The following is a 13,434-nucleotide window of genomic DNA, read 5'->3' on the forward strand; positions in this document are numbered from 1 at the left end:
CAAAAGAGAAGATGTGGTGAGTAATGGAAGAAAGATGGATCATGGGTAGAGGCAGGTGAAGAAGACATTTTGTAGACGGCTCAACCCGAAGAAACTTGGATTAAAGGGAACTGAAGATATGTTCAATCGAGTAAATCGACTTTTAAAGAATAGTACAAAATCTCGCATTTTCTTATCGTATAAGATGTGTAATGGAGATGGTTCTGAACACAATACAGTTGTTTTATTGTACGCCGATTTCTGCTTTTTTACTATGTTTTTTCATCACTTCGGGAATAAAAACTTTACTTGCGTTTGGATTCCCCCGGATTTTCTAAAATATCATCATCACGAAAATCATTTTCTATACACTTCTTAATTTCAACAATTTTTTAATCTTCTATATCTAAATCTCAATAATTAAAATTAAATAAAACAATAAATTTAATTAAATTATTTAATTATTTAATTTTAATTTTTAAATTATTAAATTTGATAATTTCATTATCAACACACATTTAATTGGTCATTTCATGTTTCAGTTACATATGTATGTCTTCGATTTCGTACATGTCCTCGGGTAATTCGATACTCTTGTCAAATTATAATTTCGACAAGAGCTATTATATCGATAAAACCTATTCTTTTTGTCTTTATCGACGTTAAATATATTATTATGGATAATCAAATCAAACAGATTTATTTCCCATTCACCATTTTCGAGTCCGATGAAAGGAAAAAGTCGATACTAAAGGATGAAGTTTTTCCCGATAGACAAAACATTATTTTTCTGCGAGAACCTTTAAGTACTAATGTTTGCAGTTAAATGAATCTAATTTCTGTTAACGTTCATAGCTATAGAAGATATTTAAAGGCGTTTCGTTCAGAGTTTTAAAATAATTGATCAGCTACGACGGTGGTCTCAAGTTATCGATACGGTCAAAGTGTTCGATTTCATTCTGGTCTTTATGATATCACATCTATACATTCTAGAGTTCACTTCACTGTTCAAGTGAATAACACCCGACTCTACCGAATTTATTTTTGATATCTACTCTGAGTAATCGGTTGTCTCTTTGTATATCAAAATCGAAATAATATTTTCTGTGACTCTTAGTAGATTATGGTGTAATATTTGATTAGATAAATATAAAGTAACTGTGTGTTTTAATGTTTCAGATGATTCTCCACCAACGATTCTAGTAAGAATACCTTCAGGTTCAGCATCGGTTGAGCCATCAGGTGTATTAGCTGTTTTTCCAGGATCTATCTTACATCTAGAGTGTTTATTTCCACGTAAGGTTGGTACACCTGATTGGACGTGGACATCCTCATTCCGACAATATTTAACAGGTGAATTCTCATCGTTATATATCTTATAATTAATTTAAAAAAACATTTTATGAGTTGTTATTAAATGAATAATTTTTTTTTAACTTCTGGTTCCATTACTTTTTTTTTTAGTTTTATTTATGAAGTCCATTTTCAGCGTATCATTTTTATACATTATTTTTCGCCAAAAGAGGTGGCCAACCGATTTTAATTTCAAATAGAATTGTAGTGGAAAACTAATAATTTAATTTTATAAATTGCTGTATCATTTTACGAATGTTTCATTTCATTCAACGTATTCTTTAAATCAGATTTGTTGTTCATGTGTAATTCATTCAAATAGAAATATATACACAAATAAAAATAATGAGAACAAACTGAAAAAATTATATTTTCTTTTGACTATTGTATGACATAAAAACATCATTTTAAGCAGTTCACGAATGAAACTTTAAACATGTACGAGTAATATAAAATATGAGAAATTTCTCTACTAGCCTATATCTATAAAAAAATCATGAAAACAAAATTTTCTACTTATTTTTGGAGAGATTTTATATGATTTGAATAAATAAAATAGTTTTTTCCTCCCTAGGGACCGGACCTAGACCGGCGAAGCACGACTCAATCCCAAGGGTGCCTTTGCCTCTAACCTCCCAAGTAACCATGCTGGACCTGGATATGCCTTTCCTAGCACGGGGTACCACCCGGTCGGCCGGGACTGGGTCTTTTTTTATAACGCCTTGCCTCTAAGAGGAAGTCCCCCTAGAGACCACCTGGGACTCTGCTCTTCCTTTATGCCTTGCCTCTAAGTGGAGGGCACCCTAGAGGGACCTCCACCCGGGACTCTGGTCTTTTAATTTTAACCCTCCAACAAATCCCCTGGAGTCCCCTTTCACTCATCGGCCGTGAGACACCTCGGCATCTCACGCCTCCTGAAAGAGACTATCCACCCAACCCCTTATCTAGAAACCTCAAATCTCCGTTTTCGATGTCCCCCCTATCGTCCTTCTCATCTTCCAGTTCCTCCCTACCCTTAGCTCTCATTATACGAATGACCATATAACTAATGGCGTTCCAATTCCGCTGATTAAACAACATCGTTTCCACCACGTTATTTGGGGTGATCACACCAATATCATACTCCACCTCTCTCCTTTCCATCACCCATCTGACACAGCGGAACACCAAAAAAAATAATAAAATAAAATAGTCTATCAAAATAAAATTTAAATTATCTTAAAAGCTTAGTTTTTTAATCCAAAATAATCATAATTACAGGAGGTTATTTGATTAATGAATTTAATTATTATTACACGAAAATTTGCCATAAAAACGAAATTTCGATAAACCATTACTTATGACTTAAAAATTATATTCGGGTGAGGAAAATTTAAAACTAAAGTTTTTCTCAAGTTAAATAAATTTGATAAAACACTTATTCTTATCAACGAAGTGGTTCTAAAGCTTTAAGCGAACATTCATAAAAACATAAGCATGAGGTTTTTAATTTATAAATAAATGGTAACATAACGACATTTAATATGATTCAACAGGTATTGGTTATTCATTAAATGGTACAATTATGAATTCTACTGATTTTTAACAATAACACACAATGTTATCTATTAACAGATGTTAAATAAAAACAATATAATTTAATTAAAATGCAATGTGAAGTGAAAATGAAAAGGTATACCTTCTAAGAGCGCAAAAAAATTGTAAAAGTTCACATAAATTTTTTATGTAATCAGTCGTAATGAATCACCACCGTCTTTTACAGTAGTTATTGTAAGATTAATCCCAAACTTCAGAAAACTGGCAAGATGTAAAAAAGCAAGTCCATCAACGTAGTATCAGGTATTACTATCAATCTTTCATAAAGTGTAACTGAAAACCCAAGCTTTTCAATTCCAATATGTTCACAAAAATTGACCTTCTCATAAAACTACATAACATTACAAAAAAGATCTCCAAACAGAAAGAAAGATTGTCCAAAAAGATCTTTGATTAAATGCTTACAAAGGGCACCTGATGCAACAGTCACAGACATTTAACATCGATCGGATAATGGAAATGCAGACAGATAATCTCAATTTTATCTGCTTCGTGTGGGATTCCGAAAATCTTAGAATGATTGTCCAGCAACGTCTTTATTCCCATAGAGTGACTGTTTAATGGGTTCTTGGACCGCGGTGTGATCGGGTCGTATTTTTTTGAGAACGATAAATGCCTTACACGATTACAATCGAAGAGGATGCGGAGGCTACTACTGTACTATGCTAACTGACTTCTTGTGGCCAACATCGGATGAAATGGACATGGCTGATGTTTACTTACAGCAAGATTAGGGCGCTAAGAACCTCCAAACGATTGCGTTATTGTACAATAAATTCCGTACCGTGTTATCTCAGGAATTGGCCGCCTAGATCGTGCGATTTAACACCTCTTGGATAATTTCTTTAGAATTTTGAAAACAAAGAAGTTTACACCAAAAATACACAAACAGTTCAGGTGTCTAAACTGATTGTTCACGTTTTTCGCAGAAGAGTACTGTAATTAACGTGAAAACGTGATTCAGTATTTCTTTTACAGGATTACAACAAATTTTAACTATTCTTTACAGGATAAAAATATTTAAAAGAAACCGAGGTGGTCATTTATTTGACACTATATTCCACATTTAAACGTAATTTTGTATTTCAATTTGAAATAAAGATAAATAATGTATGTTTGATCATTAATTAAATGTCATTTCTACACAAATAAAAAAATAAGCACTAACGGATAAAGAATGTAGAAAGGAAAATACAATAAAACGGATAAAGGATTATCAAAAATTTAAACATAGAATTATATTTTAATTTATAAATCACAATATATGTCAAAATTTAATGTAGTAACATATATAAATAATTTTGATTTCAGGAAAATGTAGAGAATTTACGTGCTACAAGTTACCATTTATAAGCATGTATTTAACACTAGTATTTGGATTCATGTGACTGACTACGTTTTGACATCCCTATTTTACGAACTGAGGATCCAGAAATAGCAAGTAGAACACGCACTAAAAAGTATATAAATTCTACCGGTAATGCCTAAACATATAATGCACTTCGACATTATTCTAAAATTAAACTACATTATGATGTGATCTTGTTCGCTGTCACGTGACGTTAATTCCACTTGTCGTGGTTCATATATTGCTATCTCTCATATCTCTTTGTTCTGGTTACGCTCGCATTATCGCTATACTGTCTGTTCCATCACTTCATCGATTGTGACACTAAATTTATTCACCTTATACTAAGTTGTCGTAGTCACTCGACTCCTTTATGCGTCCTTTATGCGATCTAGTACTCATGATACCCAATGAGTGAACATCCCTTCGCTTTCATAACGTCTACCATTACTTCCTTTACACTTATACTACTACACATACACTTCCATATTTCATCGCTAACGTCTCCTCTCTTCCAACTTTAATACTGTCAATATTATCAATACTATAATAATACTGATATAATTTATTTTCACTCTATTTCTCTACCCAGAAAATACCACTAAAACGTTTTAAATATATTGTTCAGGGATAAAACTTTCCATATACTAACTTTATGTATAAAATAAAATTACGTGAGTAGTAAAACCTAACATGTTGTAGTCTGTATTACGATTTATTATTTAATGTGCGTACTTAAAATACCATTTCATAATTAGCATAGACTCAATTTTACATTTTCTTCCGATGCATATGATTCTATTTTACAAATATTAGAGGTAAATTTATCAAAAACTAGGTTTTTTTTTTAATTTTTATAAAAATATAACAGATTCTACTGTTACATTTGTACATGTAACCTGTTTACTAAAATGAAACAATTGACACTAGATAGTGAATCTTGTAGAGCTGCATAGAACCAGTCAATGGACTTATGGACTTAAATAACATATTAGGCAAGTAGGGCACTTTTAGACTATGTAAAACAAATTGTTAGGGATCTACAATGCAACCTGTTTACTAAAATGAAACAATTGACACTAGATAGTGAATCTTGTAGAGCTGCATAGAACCCGTCAATGGACTTAAATAACATATTTTTATTTTTAATTTTTATAAAAATATAACAGATTCTACTGTTACATTTAACCCTATAATTTGAGTTTAATTTTACTATAGTAAATAATTAAAATACGTATATGTATATTAGTCCGTCAGAGTTCGCTGCGCTCGCTCTTCTGTTTAGCCCGGAGGCCCGGTCACCTGGACCCTCCCCTCATGTTTATTATTCTCATGGTGGTAAGAATAATACAGATAAATAACAATTAAAACCTGAAAATCTCTCTTTTTTTCAATGTTACCCTCGTTCTTGACGTAAAATCTCTGGTACGCTCCTGCTTTAGAAACAGCTACAGCTTGAGTCTTAGGGTTTGCTGCCGCTCTCGGACGGCAGCAAACCGAGAATCACGCACTTACGCTGTTTCAGAGGACCGAGATATTCTGATTCTTTTACCAGACTTTGAATAATAATAAAGGTCGGGGTTGAGGTTCGTACCTATTTATGTGTGTTGGCGTGTTTGAACTTAATAACATTTGACTATAAAAATCGACTTTTATGAAATTTGGCTCACACAATCGTATTTATGAGTAGATTTTTTGCTAAATGCTTGTGTCTTTTCCTACAGGGTCAGAGTGGTAAATTTTTGTGGTCAATACATCTAGGGGTAGGGTAGATAATTTCTTCAGGGTCAATTTTCTCTAAATTTTGCTAATATAACCCATTTCATATTAAATCAGTACATTTTTTAAAAAACATTTGCCTCAAAATTTTCCCCCTTCCATAAAAATCGAAAAAGCTATTAATATATACTTGTTTTAAGTCTTCCTAAGCAAAGTAGCAGTGCTAGAGGCCCAAAAAATACTTTGAAGAAATATTGTGGGTGAGGAGCCGATCAATGTTTAAAAACTCTTTTTAACTTATTTACAATTTTAATAATATTATTACTAAAAAATTTCATCGCAATTAAATAAAAAAATCTTAGGTAATCTTTTCTTAACTTTTTTTAACTTTTAACTTTTTTTTGGTTATACTTTTTAATAAAATCTTTTTAAATTTTTTCCATTTAACACAGTAAACGTAGATAAATGGAAAAAGTTTCTTTGGAGGTGATTTTGAGGGCGGGGAAACAGATAAAATTCTAGAAATCACGAATTTAAAAATGTTAAATTTTTTTCATAGATCATTATTATTTCACTATATAAGAATAAATAACTAATGTCGGGAAAGTATAACGACTTTGTTGTCAGATTTTTTTTTTTTAGTATAACACAACACAGTACTTTGGCTTACAACAAAGGGCCTTATTTTGTTTCAGATACGATTATTAATAAACTGCTGAACCATTTGAAAAATATTTCCATCAATTTATTTTTAAAAAAAAATTTTAAATACCGATCTCTGTGACAGAGTGGTTGCATCTCGGCCTTTCATCCTATGTTCCCGAGTTCGAATCACGGTCAGACATGACATTTTTTATTTGCTACGAAATTTCCATTTCATACTCCCGTGCACAACTTTTCTAAGCTTATATGGTGAATTAATTAACTAAAAACTCACGGAAGCAATATAATTAATAAATATAAATAATATTAAATGTATATAGGAAATAAATATTATTTTGTTAAAACGTTAAATAATACTTATTAAAAACAAAAAAAAAAAAAACACAAATTATCTGAGCTCCGTTTAACGTGTACAAACATTAAGAATGTGTTCAAAATAATTTTAAACGTCTCTTTCGGAATTGTGAATTATTTTGTAACATTTTCTATATTTAATATTTATTTTAAAATTATTTACCTGTTTGTATTTAAATAATTAATGTTGATTTTTAAACACATTTATTTTTTTATTATATAAATTGTTTTAATATTTTAGTATTTTATATTGATGTGATCTATATAACACATGTTTATCGGAATAAATTTTTTTAAATTTATTACATTATTTATTTATGGTAGCAAAAACTTCCAAGTGGTGGAAGTTAAAAAACCAACAGAATGATATATAGATTCATAGAAATCTTTTTGATATTTCTCTCAGGTGTTCTTTTCCTTTTCTTGCGGGGAAAAGTTTTTTAATGATTATATGTTAAAATATAACATTTCAAACAAAAATTGAACCAAAAAAAATTTTAATCAAGTTTTTTTTAAATGTTGTTATACCAATTTTATTTTTTTTTAATTTTGACTGAAGTATCTGTTCTAAGATATAAATAAGATCTTGCAATTCGAGTAATCAAGTATAAGTATTTCAATCAGTTTTTAGTATATGTAGTATAAGTAAAATGAAAATAAAAAACTGTGAGTTTTCAATCTGTAACCATTATTGTTTTTATGATATACAAAACATATTATATATATATATATATATATATAAGTTTTATATATATATATATAAAACTAATTTTTATTCCCTCTTCCTGTTTGTGTGTGTGTGTGTGTGTGTGTGTGTAAAATCATATAAGCATGCATAAGCTACAGTTGTATTCGATTTGATCGAGTGTATTAACTAACATTTGTCTGCATCCTCGTTTATCGAAGCAGGACTAACTGTAAATCCCTTCTAACCCTTTCTGGATCCTATTAAACATATCCACTAAAATACACACATTTATATATGGGTATATATGTTCATACACAAATGGGCAGTTCATTTAAACGTTAATACAAAATCGATTACAACCAGTATTTTAGTCAATTCCAAATGTACATAGATAACACTGGGACAACTACGTTATTTTATTATTTTTTATATTTTTTAATGGTATAAATGAAAATGATGTTCTAGAATTACCTGATATAAAACATATTACTAAGTAGTTTTTAATTTAACCATCAAAGCGCCAAAGAAATTTAGCAATGAGATTTTATTTATTTATTTATTTTTATACTGAACGGTTAAAAAAATAATTTACATTTAAACATCAAATCAGAATTGAAAAACTATCTAGTCTACCAAAATCATTAACTCGAAAAAATAAAATATAATATTATTTTATTTCAAAAAGAAATCTTCCCTTAAAAAAAAAGATTTTTTTTTAATGAAAATAATAAACTGTCCTTAAAAAAATAATAAAATTTTTGAAATGTATATAAGATTAAATTGGTAGATATACGAATTTAATAATTCGTATATAAAATAAACCTGAGAAGAAATTTACATTACATAACGTTACGTACTTAAATTTTGTTTTTTACAGTATGTATATTGAGCCAAATTAACTTGTTTTTGGTCACAACGAGTTTTCGAGATATGAGGTAACAACTGTTTAGAAAACAGTTGAATATTCCCCAACGCCACGTTTTCTGGAATTTTAATTTTACTACCCCTATTTCTCAGAATTTAGAAAAGATCGAGTCTATCAGAAAGTCGATCATTATCAGAAAAAATAAAATACAATTTTAAAAAAAACAAAAAAAAACACTGAAACCAGGGTAAATATAAACAAAAATTAATGAGTCAAAACAAATGTAATGAGCCAAATAAAAATGTTTTTTGTCAAGATGTTTTTGAGATATGAGACAAAAACTGTTTGAAAAAATCTGATATAGACAATACATCAGATTTCCTTGTTAACATGACTTCCTTGTTAACCAATCAAATTACGTTTACAACATTTTTTTAAATGAAAATTACATAAAATTTTATTTCATTAAAAACTTCTGATATTTTTTCATATATATATATATATATATATATATATATATATATTATTTATTTATTTTTTTTTATTATTATTGAATTATTATTCATCGTAAAACTTTTTTTAAAATGAGAGGTTAATAATTATTAATAAAAAAATATATTTAAATTAAAGAAAAAAGGAAATGAAATCTGATTCGTACCGATGTGCCTTCCCCTTATAATATCCAAATATTTCTTTAATTCAACTTTCATTTGGCTATAACTCTGGAAACAGTGAAAATAAGTAGCACTTATGACACATCTGTGAAAAACTCTCAATGAGCGCTTTATTACTGTAGTTAAGAAAAAACCATAATCCATTTTTTTTTTTTATTTTGGGCTTTTTTGGACACTTTTGGTTCAGTCGACTGCAATCAAAAGGGAATGTACACAACTAGATGTTACAAAAGTCCTAAATCCAAAACTTCAACATCCTTCGGCTAATCGTTTTTGAGTTATGCGAGATACATACATACGTACGTACACCGACGTCACACTGAAACTAGTCAAAGTGGATTTAGGGATGGACAAAATGAACATTTCCGTTAAATCTGGAAATCAAAATTTTTGCAATCACAATAATTCCTTTACTTCGTACAAGCAAGTAAAAATTTAAATATTCCCCCAACTCAAATTCAACTTAAAGTTTGGAATTTTAAATAATTACTTCCTTGCACGAAGTAAATTTCGCTTTTCAAATTTCAACCGAAATATCCATTTTGACCATCTCAGGGTCCATTTTGATTAGTTTCGGTGTGATGTACTACGTATCTACGTATATCTCGCACAACTCAGAAAATATTAGCTGTAGAATGTTGAAATCTTGTATTTAGGACTGTTGTAACATCTAGTTGTGTACCTTCCCTTTTGATTGCAATCGACTGGCCTAAAAATGTGTGTATAGACCTCTAAATAAATTTGGATTTTCGAATCTTTCTTAACTGCAGGAATAAGCCCTCGTTGAGAGCCTTTCAATGATATAACACAAGTGGCACTTACTTTCATTGGTTCCAGAGTTGTAGCCAAATAAAATTTTAATTAAAGAAACATTTGAATCTTAGAAGGGGTGGCACATTGGTTTGAACCCGACTCCTTATACACATATTTTTAAAAAAGTTTTTCTTTTTTAATTTGAATTTATTGATTTATTAATAATCATTAACCTGTGATCTTAAAAACAAAAAAAATTAACAATGAATAATTATTCAATAATGACAATACAACAAAGAGATATGGGAAAAAATCAGAAGTTCTTAGTGAAATTAAATTTTATGTACTTTTCATTTTAATTCAAACATTTTTACTACCAGAGGTTAATAATTATTAATAAATCAATATATCTTAATTTAAAAAAAAAAGTTAAAAAATTAAAAGTACATATATATATATATATATATATATATAAAACATACAAAATTCAGATTCGAACCGATATGTGGTTGGTTACGGATCCGACACGTACATTCATACTTGAACGATGTGAAAAGAAATTAATATATAAACTAATAATGCTGATATGGACACCAAAAAAATAGGTGATGTAGTGTGGTGTCCACCACAATGCAATTGCGTAACTCTCTACTTTATTAAAGAATTGTAAGATCGTACCTCACTTTCAAATGAAATAAGTTCAAATGAAGTGCAGCAAAAAATGTATATACGTAATTTAATAGGCATATAAGGAACTCATGTGGTGTCCACATCAGATTTTTTAATATTATTATATAAAAGGTGAGATGATTATTTACTTTTTAGAAATTATAAATATTTATTTTTTGTTAAATATTGATAATTTTTTTTTTAATTTCCTATATATGTTAAACAATTAATTGTTAGTTAAAATTTAAGGGTTAAAAAAAATCTGCAGAAAAATTCTGTAGAATACTTTTAATATTAATGAAAGCGTATTTGAATGTACATTTTACATTTTTGGATAAAGACTTGTATATTAATAGTAGTAATAACAATACGCATACTATTAATGGAAAATGCTTTGTTACGTTTTGTTTTTGTTCTGCTGTACTTAGAAAATGAAGAATAATTATACAAAGAGGTTAAAAAATGAGTGGTTAAAAAAACAGAAAAGATGCATTGCTGGAAACTTTAAATGTCTGCTGCTGTTATGAAAGAAAAGTGATTTAAAAGATTGTTTAGATAACGTATCAGTTTCAGCTGGAAATAACTACCTTAACTTTCAAAAATAACACTTAAATAAACACTATGTTTAGTTAGTAAACGAAACTTTTGTGAATATAATTTAGAAATGAATGTTAAAAAGAAGCTAAAAAAATTTAATTAAAGTTCGTTTTTCTTAAAAATTATAATAATTTTAAGAAACATTTTAAATTAATTGAAGTAAAAATAAAATTTTTAAAGTATTTATTTATCATTATCAATTAGTAAAATCATCAATACCATTATCACCAGTTATCATAAGGCTTAACAGAAATGGTAAGGTTTATTAATTTAATAAAGGGCTTTGAATGCTAGACGTTGGATACCGGTGTTCTTTGGTGGTTGGGTTTCAATTAACCACACGTGTCAGGAGTGATCGGCCTGAGTCTGTTCAAGACTACACATTCACCGGTACCTTACACTTACACGCCAGATTGCAAACACATGCCTTGACATCTCTGCAGAGCACTGTTGACATCATGTCACTGTGATGTTACTCTGTAACCTGGTACTATATAAAATAAAATAAATAAATAGTTAATGTATTATGGTCAGCCCTTTTACCGTAAAAAGTAAATAAATTAGAAAATTGATTAACAATTAATATGTTAATTAGAAGAAATCTATCATGACAAAAATAAAAACTGATATTAAGAAAATAAAAAATGAAATGTTGATTTGAATCTATTGAAAAAATTTTGATTTCCGAAACGGAGTATTAGCGACTTATTCGTTCATAAAGTTACAAATTCTGTTAAGGGCTTGGAATTCCTGTATAACTTATAAACTTACTTCTCATGATAATTAAGAACAAAAACCTGATGTGGACACTATATCACTGCCTTGTACGCATATTAAATTACATATATATATATATATATTTTTTTTTTTTTTTACTGAAAACTACATAAAATTGTATTTTACTAATAACTTCTGATATTTTTTCATATTTTTTTTCTTTTTAATGTTATAATTGAATTATTATTTATTGTAATTTTTTTTTTTTGAATCATGGGTTAATAATTATTAATAAATCATTATATTTAAATTAAATAAAGTTAAAAAAAAAGAGAGGAAGTCGGATTCGAAGTACCTTCCTCTTGTAAGATCCAAATACCTATACGGATATTTCCGTTGAAATCTGAAAACCGAAATTTTTCGCGATCGCAATACTTCCTTTTACTTCTTACAAGTAAGTAAAAAGCAACCTAAATTTGGCATTAGAGGGTAGTTGTTAAAAATAAAATAATTTTACTTATAAATGCAAACCATAAAATTAACAAAAAAATAATTATATTTCTTTATATTATCATAAAAATTAGACGATAATTTCTGAATAAAATTCAGTAAGAGTTTTATTATTGTAATTAAAATTAATGGATATTAAAATACTGTGTGATCGATGGAAATTAACACCATAAATCCCTCGATGGAAATTCGTTAAGAAAATGGTTCATTTTTCTAGTTCTTAATTTTAAAGCTCGGATAAAGTAGAAAGTTTTCATAAATTACTATATTTTAATCTTCCGGACTATTATTTAAAATCGTCAATAAAAAAAATAAATACATACTTATTTACAATCAATAGAATTCATACTAAAAATTAGAAATAATAAAATTTTATTACAGATCTAAGAAAAATATGTGTAAAAAAATTGCATTCAAGAAACGTAGCAACAACTAAAATTTAAATTTAATGAATAAGTATATTTTGTTCTAATTTTACTTTCAAAAAAATTAGGTTTTTATATTTCCATTATATAGAAAAATTTATTTTTGACGGAGTGATTTCAAAACGTTACTTATTTCTTTAATAACTTTATTCTGATTGCATTTATTGGAATATATAAATATAAATTAAAATTCTAAGAAACGGTTTTATAATTATCTAGTATAATGAACAATAACAAAAATCTTATTATACACTATTAGTATTTCAAAACTAAAGATGTTTTTTTATTATAATTATTTTTTTTTTAAATGCTAACATACCCATGTGTTATGAATTGCACATTCAAAGATTGTATACCTTTGCTAATAAGAATTTGCATCTAACCTTAAAAAATCTAATTTCGTTATTATATAGACATTTTTTTCGTCTAGCACTCGTAACTGTAGAAGAAAAAGTGTTGTAATCGGTTCAATTTGGGCACATGCGGTTTGTACCGGATCTTGACGTTTTGAAACCTAACGAACC

General features: G+C 28.4%; 1 protein-coding gene across 1 annotated transcript in view; it reads left to right on the forward strand.

Moving 5' to 3' along the window:
• LOC142329143 (locomotion-related protein Hikaru genki-like) overlaps positions 1 to 13,434 on the forward strand; it is a 705,478-nt gene that overhangs the window by 471,889 nt on the left and 220,155 nt on the right. Inside the window, exon 5 of the mRNA XM_075373481.1 lies at positions 1,159 to 1,332. Coding sequence (XP_075229596.1) covers positions 1,159 to 1,332 — 174 coding nt within the window. The remainder of the gene's footprint in view (positions 1 to 1,158; positions 1,333 to 13,434) is intronic.

The sequence above is a fragment of the Lycorma delicatula genome, chromosome 8 (assembly GCF_047948215.1).
Source record: "Lycorma delicatula isolate Av1 chromosome 8, ASM4794821v1, whole genome shotgun sequence".
Classification (NCBI taxonomy): domain Eukaryota; kingdom Metazoa; phylum Arthropoda; class Insecta; order Hemiptera; family Fulgoridae; genus Lycorma; species Lycorma delicatula.